The sequence below is a fragment of the Pectinophora gossypiella genome, chromosome 24 (assembly GCF_024362695.1).
Source record: "Pectinophora gossypiella chromosome 24, ilPecGoss1.1, whole genome shotgun sequence".
NCBI classification, from domain to species: Eukaryota; Metazoa; Arthropoda; class Insecta; order Lepidoptera; family Gelechiidae; genus Pectinophora; species Pectinophora gossypiella.
In genome coordinates, this window is record NC_065427.1 from 11,057,121 (window position 1) to 11,079,030 (window position 21,910).

The window sequence follows — 21,910 nt, forward strand, 5'->3', positions numbered from 1 at the left end:
CGCCGTCCCTGCCCCCCTCCCGACCAGGGCCTCCCTCCCTCCCAGGACCCTCCCGACCAAGGCCCTCCCGACCGGGGCCCTCTCTGGGACCTCCCGCTCGCCCCGGACCCCCACCTTCAGGACTGCTGCCGCCGGATCCGCGCCCGCCGCCTTCCTGCAACGCCAATAAATAAAAAAAAATATTAGTTAACAATTTCAAAATATCTCATGTATTTAGAAAATTCCTTCCTATATAGATGTTAGAACAATGCTATAATAATATCATGATGTGATAATCAAAACTGTCTCTATACGCATAATCAATATTTTAAAACAAGCTGTCTCCGGTGCTATTGTTTATCATAGATCTCTGGCAAGGCTTTTGTTTCTGTAAGCAACATAGATAATTCTGAATTTACTTTAAATTGACTTAAATATTTTGTACCGACTTCGATACAGATTATGGGGATGAATTTATGTATGTGTTCACATGTAACATTTGTCTTATTTATATAGAAAAATTATAGAGTTTATATGGAGAATATCATAAAACACTGTTTCTGTGATAAAGTCACATAAACTCTTTATGTTTCACTTTCCTTCCACCGACTGTAATTGGAATACCATTGTATTTAATTCTATAAATTATGTAATACAAACTGGATTAAAAAAAAAAGAAAAGAAAGGAAAACATGAAACATGTGCTGGGAGGTTTTCTGGCCACGTCTTTCCCTCAGCGTTACAGATTCCGATGTGGTAGTAGTTTTACAGCTTGTTACATAATATGTAATTTAATTTTTTTGACGTTCAAAAAGCGCTAACTTTGTAAGCCAATTTTCAAAAATAAATATTGAAATTTTTGAAATTTGAGAGTATTTAAAGGTCTCACGCAGGGTAGGATATTGAGACCTTTCCCTTTCTCTGTATATGTATGCACGGGTAGGTACCTGGTAGTGCGTGTAGATGGGGTTGGGGTAGAGGTGCGGCTCGCGCGGCGAGGGCGAGGCGGGCGGGGAGGCGGCCGGCGCCACGATGGTGTGCGGCACGTGCGCCGTCACGCCGCGACGGTTGCGCGCCTTCCACCACTTGCGGGAGTCGTCCAGCACCTGCATACAGGGGGGATCGTTGGGTAGCTTGCTTGGCAATTTGAGAACCTTTTTGACAGATATATGCACATTTCAATAAGGTCGATTACCAAGCTATCCAAGTCGTACAGTGTTAAAGTTATATAATCAGATGAATGAGCCTGAATTGCACTAGACAACTTACAGACAGGCTCACAAAGTGAACAGTTGAACGATAGTGATATCGATAAAAGTAATATTGATGGTGCGAATATTTTTCCCCACAATGACGATGGGAAATGATGTCATTATGATAATGTCTTTAATGGAAACAATGACGATAAGAACACTTCAGATGATTCAATTAGTGAAAAAAATAATGTGGCCGGGGAGGTGTTACCCCCCAGCCCGTGGTCGCACCTCGAGGTACTCCCCGCGCACGACGGTGAGCTCCTTGTCGTTGTTGGCGGTGCGCGGGTACGTGACGCGCACCACGCGGCCGCCGCGCGCCGCCACGCCGCGCGCCCACGCCTCGCCCAGGTCGTCGGCTGCGGGGGCAGTAGCACGTATACGGCGGCTTTAAAAAAGGTCTAGAGCATTTTTAGAAGCAGTTTTTCTGTTTGATATAATGTATTTCTTATTATATCCGCCATTTTAAAACTTTCCGTAGAGAACTGGCAAAAAGGGGAATTCATATATTATCACGAACTCGAATTGCAATGCGGATCATAAATATACTTTTTAAACTTGTTGCAAGTAAATTTTACAAGGATTTTTTGACGTGATATCTGTTTATGTTATTTCTTTTAAGTGTCGAGTATCTCACCATCCTCTCGCTCGGCGGCCCGGTATGGCGGCTCACGGTCAGGTGACGACGCTGCCGACCCTGAGTCATCGCGCCCTATCGCACGTGGGTTCCTGCAAAAAAACATGAGAAACTGTCTCAACTTATATTGAAAATATTGAGGATTCTAGAGTGTCGCTCAGGGTATAATTTTAGGTCCTTTCCCTTTTTTTATGGTCGTGTTAAGGTGTCTGGTGAATGTATGGTGTCTTGGGCACCGGCGTCATGTATTACTTAAACTAGGCTGGTTTTCCCTTCATGGGTTGGTAGGTCAGACAGACAGTCGCTTCTGTAAAAAATAGGACCTGTCAAATCATTAGATAAACGAACCCTGTGAAAACGGGATAGCGCTATGGAGATGATGATGATATTACTTAAACTAAACGCATGAATGTAAATGATGAGTAATGAAAAGCACAGACACTAATTACCTGGCATACGGCGCGTACTGTTCCCCGTACAGATCGGGTTCATCGCGGTCGTAGCTGTAGCCGTCGCGCTCCGTCGCCCGCTCCGTCGTCCGTTCCCGCTCCCGCTCCCGCTCCGCTCGTGGCGGGTCGCTGCGGCGCGGCGACGGCCTTCGCGGACACACACAGTGATAGTGGCGTCAGACATACACAAGATGATAGACACACAAATGGTGGTAGTGAACACGTGGAAAATGTAATTGGTGATAGATTGGCTGATATTGTGGAAGATTTTACGACATCACATGAGGTTTGTAACATTCAGATAGCATTATACTTATTTGTTGGCAGGAGGAATTCATGTTTTCATAATATCAACAGACATGAATACTGTTTTATAGCTTAACATTAACACTACCGACACAGAAGAACAAGTCAAGTTACGTTACGAATGGTGATTTAAAATCCATAAACAAAAAAATATACTCTAAATGCAAATTATGAATCTCTCGATGAAATGTGAAGATTATTTTAACAGTCTTCTGTAAATTTCCTGTGAAATTCATTACAGAGACATTTCACCACGCCACCGTTCTGAGGTACATTATCTGCGTTTTACTAGTCTATAGTATTAGCAATACCTGCGTAGCGGTTGGTCATCCACCTGGTAGTCGGGTGTCCACCCGTCCATGAACACCGGCTGGTACGGCGGGATCGCTGTCTTCCACTGCTCCCTGCAATTATAATTATACATCTCAATTATTAACTACGTCTATCTTAAGTGCAGTTTTTACTAACACAGTTTGTTCGATCATTATAGCCGGCGATACGGCTCACCTATCACGTTGGTCTAACAGTAAGCGTGGGTGTGGGTACTTAGTTCATCTTGCCATGGTTGTATCTCTGACTATCCCATTAACATATAGTCGTGAGCTTATGTTAACTATGATTACAGCCTCCGTGGTCCGATGATAAAGCATTGAACTCACAATTCGGAGGTCCAAGGAGGACATTGCGGGCTGATCACCCGATAGTCCGATATTATTTACTTGAGTAAGTAATAGTAGTCGTGACATGTTCAGGAAGGCTTTTTGTATAATCTTCCGTCGCCACCGCTTGCTGATAATTCGTTTATTTATAGCAGTAGCACTTAATGAAGACGTCACTTCACCGGTGCGGATATTATTTCCATTAACATAATCTTGCTTATCTGTTACATTAGTATTGAGGCCTTTCATTACGTGTATCATGATGTGTTTCATAATCAAAACATTTTCATTCGTTTTATCTAATTTCGCATCTTTACTAATGTTTACTTCGTGTTTCACTAATGTTTTTGATTTATGATTATAATCTGTTTTTTTTTTGCATTATTTTATACTTACCTCCTTACTACGGCAAACGACTTCGTCCGCGTCATGATTCTAATTTTAAAAATGGCAAAGTTACATACATAATTTCAACCCGTTTTTAACCCTATTGGGGGTTGAATTTTGCAAAACTCTGTCTTAGTGAGCACCTACGACTTAAAAAGGATCCCTAATGAAAAATTTGAGGACCCTAATGCAGAATCCTAGCATTTGTAGTTTCTGAGATTTTGTAATTATATAGATTTACATTTTTTGTTAATAAAACGATTAAAATAATTATTTATTTTTATTTGTAATTTATTATATAAGTACAGAATTTTAGAATTTATGAATTTTAATAAAGAAAAATGTAAAAATATTATCATAAACCGATTATTCTCATTCATATTCATTAGTAGCCATAATGGTACGTTTAAATAACTATAATTGTAGGTTCCGATATTTTAAATAGAATGAAAGCGCTGTCGTCTTCGTTATCCTATCCTTGTAAGAATTGTCTGATGTCATACCGTATAGCAAGTTATCGGAAGATTAAAGAGATATTTTTGCATTGGATTATCGTAAATATATCCGTCGGAATAATACGATTAATAATGTGTAACGTGTTCGGCTGATATTTTAGATTGCCTGAAGAAATGGCATCGACTTTTTGAATGACTGTAACGTCCTAACCAAACTAGGGATCACAAAGTGATTTTTCTGGATTCAAAACCGGGACCTCCGCATCGTGAGGTCATCGCTCAACCACTGGACCACGGACTCGTTCTACAATGCTTGTCTTTGACGACTCACCTGGGTATCAGCCAGGCGTCACCCAGCGAGTGCCACAGTTCGGTCTCTTTACTGGTGACACAGTTCGCCAAGAGGTTGAGGGCGTCCCTAGTCAGCAGCGGCTGCACCACCCTGGACGGCAGCCGGCCGTCCCCCACGTCGCCTGCCGCGTCTACTATCAGCGCCAGCGGCGTGAACAGGAAGTGAACTAGCTCCGGAGCGTTGGGGTCGTGGATGTGCGCGCGCAGCCGCGCCAGGAGGTTGAACGATAGTTTGAACTTCTGTAACACGTCCACGAAGTCGCGTTCCGGTGGTGGCCGCGTGCGCAGCGCTAGCATGCCTGGAATTACAGACATTGACTATTATTGTTAGTAAAGATATTCGTTCCTAAATAATCCTGAGTGTAGTCACTGTGGTCCTGTGGTACACCGGCTTAATTCTCTATTTTATTACATCATCTTCAGTGCAGTTTTCCCTAACACAGTTGGTTCGACCATTATAGATGGATGTTCCTCTGACCACCTCATTGGGATATAGTCGTGAGCTTATGCAAATAATCCTGTAGTTTTTAGGATCTCTCCTGTCCCTAACTTTCTATGTTTCTGGGAATTTATTGGCAAACGAATTATCAACTCTAATCTACATTTGTTGACATGTAATCAGTATTGTTCAAGGAAGTTGGTATTACTGGTTAGGTAGTGTTGGTACAGAATTCAACAGTAGCGATGCTTTTTGCAAGCAGGTAGCTTGGTTGGAGGAACATTTCATACCATCCCCATAACATTATCCGTGATAATCATTTATGATCTAAACATGAATTAGAAAACAAATTCGACAATCATTGGTTTAGGCCTGTGCTGGATTCGAACCTGCGCCCTCTAAGTGAGAGGCAAACGTTCTGCCAACTGGGCTATATCTGAATGTATTATCTAGCTTAGTAATAAGCTTCTCTCCAGACAGACTCTTTAAAGAACGCCTAGAGCCCTGTGTCGAGGTTTTCCTTGCAGCTTCTTTTCCCCGGCTATAAGGGGCTTTTCTCCGGGTTGTGAGAAGCTGCAGTAATTTTACAGTCGACAGTCGTTATGTGAAAATTGACGATTCAAAGTGTACACTATCTTCACTGCTAGAGCGCACCGCGACTGATGTGCAGTATGTCGATTCTGTAGATCTCGAACAATAACTCGCTTATCACTTCGACGCTCACTTACACTTCGCATTCGATCTCACCTGACCTTGATTTCGTATTCTGTAAACATCACTAGCTCACTTGCGAAGTGAAGTGAGCTTCGATATATCTTTCGAGTAACTAGTGATTGGCGCTTAATGAGAAGATACCAATCGGTAATTACCGATTTATTGTTTTTAGCTAAAATAATGAAATTCTGCCAAAGTACTATAATTTGGATGATTTTATTCACGTTTCTGTACTCGAATTTAAATTACTCAAGCCTTACTAAGTTAAATTATAATGTTTTTAATCATAAACTTAATTCTTTTGGATGAATGAGCATTGAGTCTATGCTTACATTTTTATAACTCACAGTTAAAAAAAAGTTTTGTACGAATGTTTGAAAACAAAGTTGAGGAATTTCAAGTGCATTTATATGTTTTTAAGTGGTTTGGTGCATAGATTGTGGTGTTTTGGCTGCGTGTGGACATATTTTGAAACGGGATAATGAAGTAAGTTTATTCCTTTACTTAAAATTAATCTCTTACTGACTGGAATTATTTTGTTTTGTAACAAAAACAAAAATCTTTTCAGTGTAAGCGAGCGCTCATCCCATCTGTCCTTTGCCCTAATAGAAACAATGATTGACTTCCTGGAGAGAAACCCAGATCTGGCAAAGGGTTTTTCAAAAACTCAATATGCCAGAGAGTGGAGCACTAGGAAGTTTTGTCATAGCGGCTCAATAATATGGGTGGGACGATTAAAACATACAAGCAGTGGACCAAAGTGAGTATGTTAATATTAATATTTCTTGTCCGGAATACTGTTCTTGAAGCATTTCAAATGTAAAAAAATTGAATTTCAACCTAGCTTGTTTATTGAGTTTGTCAATCTCTGCAATTTATTCATTAACAATGTACCTACTAACGCATTCTAAACACTTTAAACTTATATATTATCTGTCTGAGTAAAAACGTGCCGTTAAAAAAGTAGCAGCACAGGCTGCAGCTAGACGTAGGACTGGTGGTGGGGTGGAAGATGTAGCTGAACTTGCATTGGAGGAACGGATAGTGGCTTTGTATAGGGGTTCAGGGTTTGGTACTGGAGGTGCCCACTGGGAATCCAGCTATTTTTAGTCAGAGTTTTATTAAATTAGGTGTGTTCGTCGTTATTATACTAAAATAATAATAATAAAGTACATGATTTTATTTTCAGCAATCAGACCCAATACAATTGGTTCCCCAGCCTCACTCTTTAATACAAAGCAGTGGACATTCAGAAGTACGTATTTCAGTTTATTTGATCTAATGTTATTTTGACTATTTTTATGTGCTGAAATAAACTACTATTACTCTTACAGATTTCAGTGAGTTGAAGAGCAGCAGTTAGAAATTCAGCGGCCCAATGCACTGGTCAAGGCGACCATGATGAAGCGCAGCATTGAGAGAGACGGAATTGCCGCTAACGCTGTGGCGGCAGTGGAGGAAGGATTAAATGCGCTAGCAGAAGCTATTAGGTTGAACTGGGGTCAAATAAATAAGTATTTAAATTGTAATTTTATATTTTCAAGTTTTAAAGTAGATTATTATACGTTATATTATTATTATTCGTTGTTTCTTTTCTGGTTTTGCTTATATTACAATCTTTTTTTTCAATGTTCTTAGTACTAAATATAAATAATAATAAAAAACCGTTATTTATTCATAAAATACAATTTTGAAGTTAATAGCAGACTGATTTGGCACGTTGCCTTCTCTGTGTCTCGGCTGCCACCTGAGCTTCCTCTAGGTTTTCATCTTCAGTCAAATTAACTACCTCCATTCCAGCCCGGTTGAACACGTTATGCAGAATACAACATGCATTGCAACTTTATCAGGATGATAGTCTAGGACCCTGTGTACTAACAAACACCTGAAGCGTCTTTTCAACAAACCATTTGGCGTTCTACGGAGTTGCGTAAGCATGTTATAATATGTTTCAGGAGTATTGTCTGGGGCATTATTTATAGGTGTCATAAGGTTAGCCCGCTCAGCATATCCAGAACCACCTGAAATATATGAAGAATACAACTTTATTACTAAATATTTAAACCAATTGTTAGTAAGGAATTCCTTACTAATAAAACTGAAACGTAAGTTTGTTGCTGCTTTTACAGAATTATACAATAAACCACGAGAAATGTTGCATTTAGATAGCTGATGAATGGTCTAGAAAAGAATTTCAGTTAGATACTCTGTATCCTATTAAATAAATCTAAAAACTTTTTAATAGATTTGTTAAGGGCCAACTTATAATTATTTTTATCACTTTTATAAATATATTATATCTTTACTAAAGAAAAACTTACCGAACAAAACAATTTCTTCACTAGCATTTGTCAAAGCCTCTAAGTGATCTCTTACATCTTCATTAAAAATAAAACTGTCATCTGTAATCTAAAAAATAGGTACTTAATATGATTAGGGAGATGATCATCAAATAATAATTTGAGTACCTCTAAGATGTTTGATCAAGCGGGACAAGAGATTCTAATTCACTTACCAATTGCACATGATATATTTATTCAATTGCACATCCTAGCATGATAATTCTTACGACAGAAGAAGCGCTCTTCATGCTCAGCCGGTCTTTTTAAGTTACGAGAGTGCCATCAATGCTGCCAATGATGATTTTTTTATGAAACCTGTAATTCAATACAAGAAAGTGGGTACTCGTATTAGGGTTTCATCGCATGTTTTATCACAAAAATCTTCAAATATAAATCTCCTCTTTAATATTTGTCTTTCTTGTATATTTTGGGGAAACCTTATATACTTTTTCAACATGTTCGGATTGTTGAGTACCTTAACCACTTTGTTTATGCAGCAGGATGCAGATGTTTGGGACAAATAGGTCCGAACATTTTCTTTTATAATATTTTAGTAGCTGCCACTAGCCAAAAATGACAAGGTACACAATATGTGTGGAATAGTATGCTATCAATCTATTTTAACAAAATAACGATAAGGTAGTAGGTATTAGATAGATAGGTAATTTTCTCACCTTAATACGAGTTGTAAGTCCTTTTCTTCGACGTTTGGTACTTTTTTATTATTATAGGGAGCAACTCAAGCTCGAGTTGGTCGATTAATTGCTTCGAAAGAATATATACGCTGACATAGTTATCATCTCGGGTCAATAGAGACAAACTACGAATTTCATAGGCTTGTCGACGCAACTCAAAATTGTCCAAAGTATGAGCTTCCTCTAATAAACACTTTAATAAAAACATTGAGCGATTTTCAACAGAAGAAACATGTACACTAGCACCAGATAAAATACTACACTAAAGTTTTTTAAACATTAATCTGTTAAATTACCTTAATTGAAACTTATTGAGTCTTATTAGACACGATATCACTAGCAAATAACTAATAAACGTATAGATTTCACTCGACGAACATCAACTTTTTATTTGACAGATCAAATCGAGTTCGTAAGTGAAGTGAATAGCGAAGTGAACGGGGAATCACCCTTACAGAATGCGGATACATCTGTCATCTCATACTAAAAACGTCAAAATCTCGCATCAACTTTAGTTCGACTCGCTGCCGTACTCGCAACTGTGTCGCTAGTGTGCATTCAACTTAAGTACATGTCTTACAGAATGCCAAAACAAAAACTCACCGCGGATTCAGATGCGAGTTTCAAAAATTACCTTACAGAATTGCACTGCAGAACACCTCGTCACAGCTATAGTGTGCATAGCAAAACCACATAAAGATCAATAGAAAACATGAATAAATATCGTTTCCGTACCTTCCCCAGCAGCGGCCCGCTTCGGTCCACGGCTGCGCCGACGCCGCTCCAGCTCGCGTGACGCCGCCGCGGCGTGTTGCAGTCTCGCTATAAACTTCTCTATGTCATCGAAGCAGCGGTTCAGTATCGCGATGTCTTGCTCATACAGCCGCTCCGAGCCGGTCGAGGATGCGTCGTCTCTTTCGCTCGTGCGCTCGCGGCCCAGCTGCGCCGACATTTGCTGTAATGGTATAGTGATATTACTGAAGATTTATAGCACGACATTTACCCGGCAGAGAAGCGCGAGTGTTTAAACACAACCCTAGTCGTACCTTTCATAATTTTTACACATTAAATAAATTTTGTTATTATATTATTAGTTTTACTGTTCATTTTATACAACAGACAATATTCACGCATCTAGTCCCTAACGGACTGAACAGAGCTACAAGTAAGAAGACAACTTGCAGACACTTTCTAAGATGTTCCCATCAACTTCAACACAGAATCACTAAAACTACGTACTTTTGGAGGACGAATACTAATTGTATTCTTGTAACTTTCACTTTAGGAACTGCACATCGCCATTAAAGGATGAACTGTCCATTCATCATACCAAACTACTAACATCAGCAAAAATATAATCAATACTTTCGTTGGTTTGTTTACAACCACACAAGTTTACTACCGAAACGATTTTACTGCACCTAACAACGCTTCACCTAAACCAGCTTCTAGACTATTCTCGAACTTTCCAGAATGTTCTAGAACGCTCCAGAGCCCCTCACCGTAAGCACAGCCTCCCATTGCTGGCGCGTATACGTATGGAACGGTCGCTCCATGCCGCACACTGCACACTCCACACACTACTGATACCAAGTGATCGGTGATAGCTGATAACAGCTGAGTTTGAGTGATACGGTGATAGGGGGTGGTAGTGGGTAACTTGTTTATGAGTGATAAAGGAAGGTCAGATCAGAGAATGAATGGAAATAGATTACAGGAACGGATGTCTGGCGAATGGAAATTAACGAGTCAGTCATAACAGTCCTATATAATTACGTACTTTCTACTGTTGTTAAAAGGTCTTCAATCAACCGGAGGGGGTATGGAGCATACTCCAGATTTGATAAAGTTGGTCATTGACCTCACAACGAGGGCAGAAGACAAATATGATGGACTTTTTCTATGGGTAATCTCATCATCATCATCACCAGCCCATTAATGTCCCCACTACTGGGGCACGGGCCTTCCCTATGGATGGATAGGGAGATCGGGCCTTAAACCATCACGCGGGCCCAGTGCGGATTGATGGTTATAATCGACTGCTAACGCAGCCGGGACCAACGACTTAACGTGCCTTCCGAAGCACGGAGGAGCTCGAGATGAAATCTTTTTTTTTGTGGTCACCCATCCTATGACCGGCCTTTGCGAAAGTTGCTTAACTTCAACAATCGCAGACCGAGCGCGTTTACCGCTGCGCCACCGAGCTCCTCGTGGGGGCTCCTTATGGGTAATCAATCAACATAATTTTAGGATGACTTGTAGTCATGTTGCTGTCCTCCCCAATATGTGGTGTCTGTCTGAGTTGTGTATCTAGGGGTATGTCTTGTCTGTAGGCTCGCCCGCTTATGGGACGAGGAGTGGGTGTATACGATACACATCTGCCTACCCCGTCAGGGAAACAGGCGTGATGCTATGTCATGTTGTGTGATGAAAAAAGTGTCTCTTTGTTGTACACAATAATTAAATTAATGACAAAAAAAGCAAAAATAGGTACAAAAGGTGGACTTATCTCTAAAAGAGATCTCTTCCAGCATGCGGGGTTGGCATGGTGTGAGAGATCAATAAAATGGGAAGACACAAAGTGTACAAAATATGTATTTAAACATACTTACATAGTATAATATCCTGTACTATAATAATATACATAATATACTTACATTAGGCATTGAGTAATAATGCTTTTTTAATTTAGCTTTGAAAGAAGCAACTGATGGAAGTTCTCTGATATCCGCTGGAAGTTTATTCTATTAATAATAATAAATAATAATAAATAAAGCTTTATTTTCTCCCACACAGACAGTTTAACAAACAACATAACGACATAACAAAGGCATAACTATAACATCTGTGTGAGAGACTGGTGTCTGTACTAGGATGCCCTGTATGACAGATCACCAGCCTCTCCACACTCCAAATCAGGTGCTAGGTATTTTATTATGTTTAAGTTACAGTTCGAATTATAGACTGTATACAATAATAAGAGTGGGATAGTTTTTTATAAGTACCTATTAGAAATAAGAAAAGGTTAAAGAACGTTCGGCATGCTTGTGTGTGTGTGTGTGTGTGTGTGTGTGTGTGTGTGTGTGTGTGTGTGTGTGTGTGTGTGTGTGTGTGTGTGTGTGTCATGACATCACAAGAAGTAACTCTTCTGTTTCGCTATAATCCAGGGATTTTAGCCAGCTCGTTAAACAAATTTTGCACTTATGCTTCGTTAATGAGTAAATGTCCATTTTTTTATTTATTTTGTTGTTGTTCGGGTGATGGCTTTTGAAAAATTGTTTTTTCAAAAGCCATCACCCGAAAACATGTTATATTAATTAATTAAAATCCATCAGATCGGATCAATCGATACGAACTAGTATATGTTTATCTTCGTAATTTCAGCTTATCATTTATATTCGTTCGTAAAGTATTTCACTATCAGGCGGGTATCGCGACAAGAGATAACATATTTCTATTATTTGTCATGAATATATGTTTTATTTTTAGGTGTTTGAGGTTTGTTGGGTTATTGTTTTGTCTGAATTATAATAAATGACCTCAGAATTTACTCCTGAACTATTGTTACAAAAATACTTCCACTTGATATTAACTCAGAATCATGGTTTGAATCATCCCCCTTAGTATTCGTTACAATGTCACTAACACTCTGTATAAGATGCACGCATAGCGTCACGTCTGCGTCCCCAAAGGGGTAGGCAGAGGTACCTATCGCACCTTTAGGTCATCGTGTGACGTGGATCTTGTTAGAACAAGACTCCACCTAATAGTCTGCCTAATGGTTATAAATTATTCCGTTCTGGACTCATCACCATCATGTCCCGTTTTTTCACAGAGTCCGCTTACCTAGCCTGAAGATTTGACAGGTCCGGTTTTTACAGAACTAAGCGACTGCCTGTCTGAACTTCCAACCTGCGGAGGTGTAATTAGCCCAATATAGGTTAGGTCACATACCTTCGAAATACATTTCTCGGGAACGTGGGTTTCCTCAGGATGTTTTCCTTCATCGCTGAGCACGTGATAATTATTTATGATCCAAACATGAATTCGAAAATCATTGGTTTAGGCCTTTTTTTGGTTTTGAGGAATGGCGATTACTCCACCGACAAGAGCACAACTCTTAAATAGAGAGAGAGAGAGAAAGGCCTTTCAATTCTTCATCTTGTCCATGCGAATTTTCCGATATGTAAGGGCTCATTCATATTGCAGTGACTGACGCACGTAAGGAGGCAATGCTGGCGCCGAGAACTGAGGGCCTTAAAACAAGCAATTTGACATTCGCGTATATAAAAGTAAGTGCGCAATGTCATTATATTTGATGATATATTGTTCTTTTAAATAAGTTGTTTCAATGTGGCCTTTAGGCCGCCTAATTTGCCTTTGATTTTTTTGTTTTTCTCGCGGTCTTTTGCAGCCTCTGAAGCTTGCTCCCATGGCTTGCCGAGAGATTTAAGTTCCTGGTCAACCGAACGTCGCCAGGTCTCTTTGAGCCGGCCCCTTTTGCGTTTTCTACTCTCACACCAGGTCAGAGCTCGTTGGGACGGGTGTTCTACATCCTGACAGTGGATACAGGGGATTAGAAGAAGAAAAGCACCGACTAGACGGCAGAATGACTCCCGCTGGACTCAGACACTCAGTGTAAACGAGCCCTCGCCATGATGGGTCAGTAAGTAGCCGTAAGTAGTGTATGTTTTCTTCTTTGTTTTTTTTTGTTAGAAATTAAGACAATTATATTATGTAAGTTATGTACGCCGTAACTGTGATTTACATCAGATAAGAGTTAGTTAGTACAATACAATACAAATACATTTTATTGCACCAAAATAAAAAGAAATAATTACAAAAAGTCTCTAAGTAAGTTAGTATTAATGCATAAATGTAAATCATGTGGCAGTACTAATAAAAAAAAGCAGCACTAATTAAATAAACACTCTAATAACACACACACTAATGCACTAATTTACTTATTATTAGCATGTGGCAGTTCTAATTAAATAAATAAATAGTGTGTCACCTGTCTCCGCGGCCTCTCGATGTCTGTCTCTCGTTCCCTCTCCCTCTCCCTCTCGATGATGAAGTCCCTCGCTCCCTCCCCCGCCCCGCCGGTGCCCACGCCCCTGTTGACATACATACAATATAAGTAGCACAATCATAAATATTATTTAATTTATATTGGAGACGTTGTCTAGCCCGCCCGCAGTGCCACAGTTGAAATTCTAAACCATCCAGCCCCCGCGGCACAGCAACCGCGCCGCAAATTCTATCGAGGGTGACCGATAAATGTAGAGCTATTGGTTGAAGCCCACGGTTGCTGTGCCGCGGGGGCAGAGAGTTAGAAAGATTTCAAAGCACACACAAAAAAGTTCATCAATACCGATAAAGTAAAGAAACATTCATGGGCATTGATTTTGAAAGATATAATAAAGATATCACGATAATCAGTAACTCTGCAGAGGATATGTAGGGAATTTGATAAATTCAAATATTCAAGGTGTTAACACCGTAACGAATACTGAAGGGGATGATTTAGACCATGATTCTGAGTTCATATCAAGTGGAAATTCCTATCGGAAAATTCATGAAAATTGTAGTGGTTGGGAAAATTCCATTTGATATCAACTCAGAATCATAGTCTGAATCTTCTTTCAAAATTTTCGTTACAATGTCACTAACATCCTGGATATATATTTACATACAGGGTGTTAGTGACATCGTAACGAATACTCAGAGGGATGACTCAGACCATGATTCTGAGTTAATATCAAGTGGAATTTTCCGTCGCAAAATTCATGTTATTTTTTTAGTTTTTTTTAATTATTTTCCATTCTATACTTTTGCGATGGAAAATTCCACTTGATATTAACTCAGAATAATCAGCTGAATCATCCCTCTCAGTATTCGTTACGATGTCACTTACACTCCATACAAGTACATACAGTAGCCATACAAGTAGGTATGGGTGTTAGTGACACCGTAACGAATACTGAGGGGGATGGTTCAGACCATGATTCTGAGTTGATATCAAGTGGAATTTCGTGTCAAAAAATTCATGAAAATTTTTCTTTTCTTTTTAATTATTTTCCAATCCATACTTTTGCGACGGAAATTTCTACTTGATATCAACTCAGAATCATGGCCTGAACCACCTCTCAAAGTTTTCGTTACGATGTCACTAACACCCTGTATACATCACAGCGGGCGCATTCAATACTCTGTTATTCAAATTTTATTAACTAATTAATCCTTATCTTTAGCTTCAAAACACTAAACATGAAATGAAAAATCAATATGAAATCAATAAATAATAAAATGAAATCAAAATAATAATGAAATATAAATAATAATAAAAAAGTTTATATTGGACAAAAAATAATAATAATAATATTTAATAATATTATAATATAATAATATATTTTTTTATTATTATTATTTTTTAATATTTTATATATAATAATATTTCGATCGTCGTGGAGATCCTTGGGGGAGGCCTATGCCCAGCAGTGGGCGTCGTACGGCTGATGATGATGAATATGAAATCGTACCATGAATAAGTAGACCCAGAGAGAGGAAATCCAAACTTGAGCCACAAATACGACGGCATGTCGCCCTACACGAATTGTGACACTCCACCCGATAATATAGAATACTCTAACACTCCACGAGACATCTCAACGGGGACTGGCTCAGATCACATCTCTCGCCTCTGATAAGATTATCTCTCACACACCCATACGAGTATGCAACTGTCAGATAACTTGGAAGTATCTGGAGTTTGTATACATACATCTTCAGTCATACATCTACACTTGAACTCAAGGACCGAATGCGTGTTGAAATAATTTTATTTTTATAGATTTGTTTCTTTAATGAATTTCTTTAATTAATTTTATGAGTTTCTTAATGCTGAAAATCAGCGTTGTGGCACTCCCTCAATGTAGGAGTGTCACAACTTCTTGCTGAGCTGATGTCCCTTTTTAGAGATAAGGTTTTAATTCATTATTTTGTTCATTTTTCTATTGTGTGTACCACCTACTTGTTTCTAAAATAAATGTTTTCTTTCTTTCTTTCTTTATTGACAATTAATTACGTTTCAATGTTTTGAGTTTCATTTATTTACTATTTTCATGTTATTTCAATATATTATAAAAGTCTCACTTTTTTTTTAGTTTGTCGGATGCATCCGGAGCGACGGGCACGAGTTGTTGGATACCTCAGGGCGGGCATAGAAGTCGAGGAAGACCGCGTAAAAGATGGTGTGACGACCTCAACGCTTATCGGAGGGATTGGCCGGAGATCGCGCAACGTCGAGAGGAGGGGAAATGTCAAGGGGAGGCCTTTGTCTAGCAGTGGGATAGAATAGGCTAGATAAGATAAGGGTATAGTTAGTATAAGGTCGGTCGTGAAGACGCGCTGTAAGGCGCAGCGCAGGGTGTAAGTGTACGCACGCTTCTAAACGTTCTTACACAATGTCAATTGTTTGAATTAACGCGACGACGCTCATTGGCCCGCGTTTTCATAATCAGGGACTTGTCCACACCACCACGAGCGCAACGTCGTCGGCGTAACCGTAAACGTAGTGGTTCAATAAAAGAAAACTACTCTTTCTCAGGTTTTCATAGAACCGCGACGTCGCCGCCAGTTTACGATGTAGCCGTCGCGTCGTCGTGTCAGTGGTCGTGTGGCCAAGTCCTTATGTCCCGTTAGTAGCTTCATTAGAATTACATTTGTACAATTTCCTAATAAGTTACTTTCTTTCTGTTCTGCTGGCGTTCTAATCAAACTGTTTGCTATTGCTATATATTGGCCCCAATTCCTGCAGACGCCACCTAATTTTATTTTAAGTTATACCCGTCATTTTCTTATCCACCGAAAAGGAAAGGGACGGATGATTGTCAACAAGTTAATTTTAAAACGAATGAATAAGCCGGGCGAATAAAATAGGCATCTTGCTGGTTTGCAATCCGTTTGACGTTTTGGCTACTTAACTCTGTCGGGTTATTTGTCGATGTAAACTTTTTAGACGATTGTTTTAAATTTCTTCTTAAAGCTGACATGTGTTCCATAAATTTTATGCCTGTCGATTACCCGTTCCTTTCTTTTTTAGCGGGTTAGAAAATGACAGGTATAACTTAAAATAAAATTATATGGCGTCTGCAGGAATTAGCACCAGTATTAACATAAAACTAACAACTGAACTCACTTCAAAGCATTGAGCTCCTCAACAAGCTGCTGCGCGCCGACATCGTGACACTGGAAGATGTGCAGCTCGCGGCGGGGGGCCGGCTCGTCGCCGGGGGCCCCGGGGTGTCCCCCGCCGCCGCCGGGGGCCCCCACCACGAACGCCAGCACGTTGTTGTAGAGTTCAGCCGGCTCGGGGGACGTGAATGCGGTGGGCTGGTGCACCCACGCCGCAGGGAACCGCTCCATTATTGACTGCAACAGGGAGTGCGGGGTTAGGTTAGCGTATAGTCGTCGGCCATAGTCGTTTAGTTAAGACTCGCATAAATGGGTTGGCCAGCAACTTGGTGAAGTATGTTCTGTACTAAGACATAATATATTATTAATCTGAACACTGATATAGGCATGAAGAAAAGATTTAAGTATGTTTTTAACAGAAGCGCTGCTTGTCTGACCTACCAACCCGCGAAGGGAAAACCAACCTAATACAGGTTAGGTTACATACATACATAAACTCGCGCCTTTTTCCCACCGGGGTAAGCAGAGACTATAGAATTCCATTTGCTTCGATCCTGACACACTTCTCCGAAATGCATGTCTCGAGAATGTGGGTTTCTTCACGATGTTTTCCTTCACCGCTGAGCACGTGATAATCATTTATGATCCAAACATGAATTCGAAAAACAAAATCATTCATTTAAGCCTGTGCTGTGCCTATAACTTCCAGCGTATTTTAAACATAAATAAATCTTGCGCGCAGTAAGGAACGGTGCGCCGGCGCTAGATCTTCAATTCGATATTTTTTTATAATGATCATCTGGTGCAACGTACCCCGGTCTCGTAGTCCATCACCAGCACCCACTGCCCGTCCAGGCAGAGCTGCATCTTCTGGCTCCATATCCCTGAAAAATAATACGAGTACAGTTAGTCATCCCGTGATCAGATTCAAATTGCTGCCGTCCTTCACTTACAATAGGAACTAGAAAGAGATGGAGCTAGTTTGAGTCATAGAATAAGAATTTATTCGCGCTTACGCTTAGTCCTAAATCAAATTAAAATTAAGTTGGTGGTTGCCCGAATGGGCATTATTGTATAAAAAACTGTTGGCAGGCATCAACTATGATTGGACGCAGTAAATAGTATCCAAGACTAGGAGACTGCACTACAAGAAAAGATGATGCTATTTCTATATACTTAGCTAATATTTTGCCAAATGACTTTAATTACTGAAGTTCTATAACATAGTCTATAAATAACTTTCTATTTTTTTTATAACATACTTTCTTACCAATTACCCATTATTTTTTTTTTGAAATACCTATTTGCACCTATTTGCAGGCCGGATGCATCACAGCTCTGTATCCAAAACTATTTAACCACCGTTTTGTATGCTATGTGTGTTTTCGCAAATAAATTGATGTGATTTGATTTGATTCTCCATCACCTCAAGGACTTCAACGTTATGTAGAACGGAGAATGAAAGCCGCTCACCATTAGTCTTCTCCAGCTGCAGCAGCCGCCTCATGCCGTCCGCAGGGTACACGATGCCGGTCTCCCTGGTGACGGTGAAGGTGGCCAGGTGCTCCAGCACGTACGTGTGCCCCCCCGCCTCATCGCGCAGCCCGGCCAGGTCGTCGAACTCGTCCAGCGCTCTGTGGCCACAAATGTCCAAGTTAAGAATATCTTCATGCAACAACCCAGCGTCAGAGACACTATTGAGCCGCCAAAGGCCTCTGACATGGCTCATCTAACGACTATTAACTTACATAAAGTACGTAGTAACCGGGGCCAACGGCTCAATCGGCTTTGACACTAGGGTTGATGGGGTTGGTAATCCACCTCACAACCCACACGATAGAAGAAGAAGATGCAACAATATTGATGGACACCAACTGCCGTCGTAACCATCGTCGGCAGTAGGTGCCGATGACGACCTCTGTGGTCCAGTGGTTGAACTTTTTAGCTCACGAACAAGAGGTCCTGGGTTCGAATTCCGACGGTCTGGTCCCCAGCTATGTTTAACTCCCATGTAATAGGGGCCGAGCCTATTGCCATTAACCCGGCACAAAATTCTGGAAACAATGTGATATGGTGTAGATCTAATATCCACCTGTGCGTGGAGTTCCTCCCCCGGCTGCCGGGGCCCCCGCTGCTGCCCCCGCGTAGCGCCATGCCGCGATCACCGCGCGTGCGCCGTCATCATACCACACGTGGAGATTAAGTGCTGGCTGATGGTTTCTGGAATGACATGGAAAGGTAGATTAGGTATTTGAAGAAGACGAAACAAATTACATTACGAGTAAGTGCCCGAGTGTCTGAAAGTAAGATGATCCATGCAAGCCTCGTTAAGCAGTTGGTCCCGGTTACTATTTAATGATGGCGGCTGAATAATAACCCTGACAGGGTTGATGAGGTTAATCTACCTCACAACCCACACTCTAGAAGAAGAAAACGAGTAAATATTTCGACAATTTATCCATCGGGAATCAAACTTGGAGTTCCAGATCGTGAGCTCAACACTCTAACCAGTACACCATGGAGGCTGTTAGAACACTGACACATTGTGTAGAATAGAAACTAATGCCTTGAGTAACCACCACAAGCAACATGTGGCCATTGGAACGCCGCGCCTGTGTCAACAACTGGCACTGAGCCACTGTGGCGCGGCATGCGGGGATTAAGCGGAACTATGCGCATGCGCCGGGTGAAGATGTAGCGGACGTACAACGTCCGCTACATCTTCACCCGGCGCATGCGGCGCAGCTTACTACTGTATCTCAATTTTAATCGCAAGATGACCTAAGTACCCACACCTCACCGAGCTTTCTGTTAGACTAAGTGATAGGCCATAACCGGGCAGAAATCAGTTTTATCTGTGATCCAAACATGCGCGGTCGGTACTTTTTTTGACATCACCAACTGTAGATTTGAAAAAAAGAAAGATTTGCCGAATGTGGCATTATCGTCTTGGCCGGAAGTTTGCTATGACTCAGTATGTGACACATTCATACATTATTGAATAAAATAATAGTTATTTATAGTTCGCGAAGAGCTCGGTGGCGCAGCGGTTAACGCGCTCGGTCTGCGATTGTTGAAGTTAAGCAACTTTAGCAAAGGCCGGTCATAGGATGGGTGACCACAGAAAAAAAAAATTCATCTGGAGCTCCTCCGTGCTTCGGAAGGGACGTTAAGCCGTTGGTCCCGGCTGCGTTAGCAGTCGTTAATAACCACCAATCCGCACTGGGCCCGCGTGGTGGTTTAAGGCCCGATCTCCCTATCCATCCATAGGGAAGGCCCGTGACCCAGCAGTGGGGACGTTAATGGGCTGGTGATGATGATGACCCCGTTCGCGTAGTTTTGAGCCGTGGTAGCCCAGTTCTAAAATCGCTTAACTCACTGTGAGGTCGCAGGAATCCATTAGTAACGAGAATAAAAAACTCAGTTTCTTCGTTCACATATTGCGGTCACTTAAGCTCAGTCTGTCTACTGCCTCCGTGGTCCAGTGGTTGAGCGTTGGGCTCACGATCCGGAGGTCCCAGGTTCGAATATAACATCTATGAAATGTTAAGTCTATATAACAGCTACTTAAGAATTGGTTAACCACTTGATTATAGGCAATTAACTCACCTAACTCGAAATGTTTCCAGTTGATAACTTGGTTGTATTTAGTAATTACTGTTACTTCACTGCTAATTTGATGACCCAATTTGAGCACTACACTACTTTTAAAATGATAGAAAAATGTTTTTTTTCTTAAATGTATTTTTTAAACAAAACGAGTGATTGCCAGTACCTAGTATAGCTACTGAAGTACCACGGTTATTTCTTCATCCGTCAACGTATGACTACAGTACTGTGGTCTAGTATGCGATACAGTTTCGTTATCTGAAGCAATAAATAAGTACGTAATTATCAACTGATTATCACGAACCAAAGATAATACTTGGCTCGTGGAATGTTTTTTCCACGTCTTAATTACAAGTAATTAGAAATAATTATGACAAATAGATAGACACGTCACCCGATCCGTAACGGGGTGGACAGAAGTACAAGACTTAAGTATTTTTTAAGTCTAAGTCGTATCTCCACTCCATTCCTCCACTGGGGAAATTCCTGGAGAAATTTAGTAGGTCGGAGTGAGGTGGTGGCTGAGTTAGGATAGGATTCAGACCTACGGGGGATAGCGTAGAACCTTTGCCCAGGGATAAGGCTGCAGAGGCGGGGATGGTAGCTATCTGTACGACATTGCAGGACGGAAGAGGCGAGTCACAGGGACTGTATGGATTATAATAAATGACACCATCTAATTTTATTTTAAGTTATACCTGTCATTTTCTTATCTGGCGAAAAGGAAAGGTGGTCCATAAATTGAATGCCTGTCGATTACCCGTCCCTTTTCTTTTCAACGGATACAAACATGACAGATATAAGTAACTTGAAATTGAATGGTGTAGTAGGTACAATTGTTTTTGTCTTCGTGAGTATTTACTCACGAATAATACAATATACTTAATTTAAAATTACTACATATTTGAGTCTCGATATCTACGGTAACCTTTATTATTTTTATTTAAACCTTTAGAACAGTTTGAACGTAAAACGGTAAGCAGCAAACAGAGTTATTTTCTTACTTAATAATATTAGTATGGATAGATTCTAGACGCGAGCGCGTTGATGTCTTTTATATGGATGGATGAATGTAACATTTAACATCTCCTATAACCAAAGGTTACCTGGAAGAGATTGCTACCTAGTAACAACACCGCTTTATGTCTTTGCTCGCCTCTTCTATTTCGCTTGTGTTTGCAATTTTGTATAATTTCCTACGTGTGATGAAATATGTACAAAAGAAAAATCGAAAAAAAATCTGACTCCGACTGGACTTGAACCCGTAGCTCTTGTCAAGCCGGGACGAGCGTGTCAACCATTACACCACCGGGTCCTCCTCCTGTCCATGCGAAATTCCATTGATCTATGTATCGTCATTAACCCGACGCTGGCGCCATCTATCTAGAATATCCAGTTGGTACTAATATTATTACATAAATAGCCTGACACCAGGGTTG

The 21,910-nt window shown here is 40.6% G+C and overlaps 1 protein-coding gene and 2 long non-coding RNA genes across 10 annotated transcripts in view; 1 reads left to right on the plus strand and 2 right to left on the minus strand.

Annotated features, from left to right (window-relative positions):
* Nucleotides 1-21,910, minus strand: part of LOC126377724 (epidermal growth factor receptor kinase substrate 8-like) — a 41,626-nt gene that overhangs the window by 4,942 nt on the left and 14,774 nt on the right. For 4 of the 8 annotated variants that reach the window (XM_050025522.1, XM_050025521.1, XM_050025520.1 and 1 more), the window contains exons 2-14: nucleotides 18,955-19,082; nucleotides 18,336-18,496; nucleotides 17,676-17,746; nucleotides 16,867-17,099; nucleotides 13,681-13,783; nucleotides 9,402-9,621; nucleotides 4,457-4,775; nucleotides 2,936-3,028; nucleotides 2,319-2,465; nucleotides 1,870-1,961; nucleotides 1,464-1,591; nucleotides 926-1,085; nucleotides 115-162 (exon numbers count right to left, since the gene is read on the minus strand). In XM_050025522.1, the coding sequence (XP_049881479.1) occupies nucleotides 115-162; nucleotides 926-1,085; nucleotides 1,464-1,591; nucleotides 1,870-1,961; nucleotides 2,319-2,465; nucleotides 2,936-3,028; nucleotides 4,457-4,775; nucleotides 9,402-9,621; nucleotides 13,681-13,783; nucleotides 16,867-17,099; nucleotides 17,676-17,746; nucleotides 18,336-18,496; nucleotides 18,955-19,016 (1,837 nt within the window). In that variant the 5' untranslated portion in view covers nucleotides 19,017-19,082. Of the gene's footprint in view, nucleotides 1-114; nucleotides 163-925; nucleotides 1,086-1,463; nucleotides 1,592-1,869; nucleotides 1,962-2,318; nucleotides 2,466-2,935; nucleotides 3,029-4,456; nucleotides 4,776-9,401; nucleotides 9,622-13,680; nucleotides 13,784-16,866; nucleotides 17,100-17,675; nucleotides 17,747-18,335; nucleotides 18,497-18,954; nucleotides 19,083-20,471; nucleotides 20,609-20,637; nucleotides 20,730-21,910 lie in introns of those variants that run through there. The other 4 variants (XM_050025516.1, XM_050025517.1, XM_050025519.1 and 1 more) reach the window with 4 other exon arrangements.
* Nucleotides 5,989-7,104, plus strand: LOC126377766 (uncharacterized). The gene is made up of 4 exons (XR_007567982.1): nucleotides 5,989-6,115; nucleotides 6,198-6,389; nucleotides 6,819-6,884; nucleotides 6,964-7,104. It is a non-coding gene; the product is annotated as an uncharacterized LOC126377766 (long non-coding RNA).
* LOC126377764 (uncharacterized) lies at nucleotides 7,322-9,319 on the minus strand. Its single transcript, XR_007567980.1, has 5 exons — nucleotides 8,963-9,319; nucleotides 8,646-8,847; nucleotides 8,145-8,286; nucleotides 7,951-8,038; nucleotides 7,322-7,650 (listed from the first exon to the last, which is right to left on the minus strand). It is a non-coding gene; the product is annotated as an uncharacterized LOC126377764 (long non-coding RNA).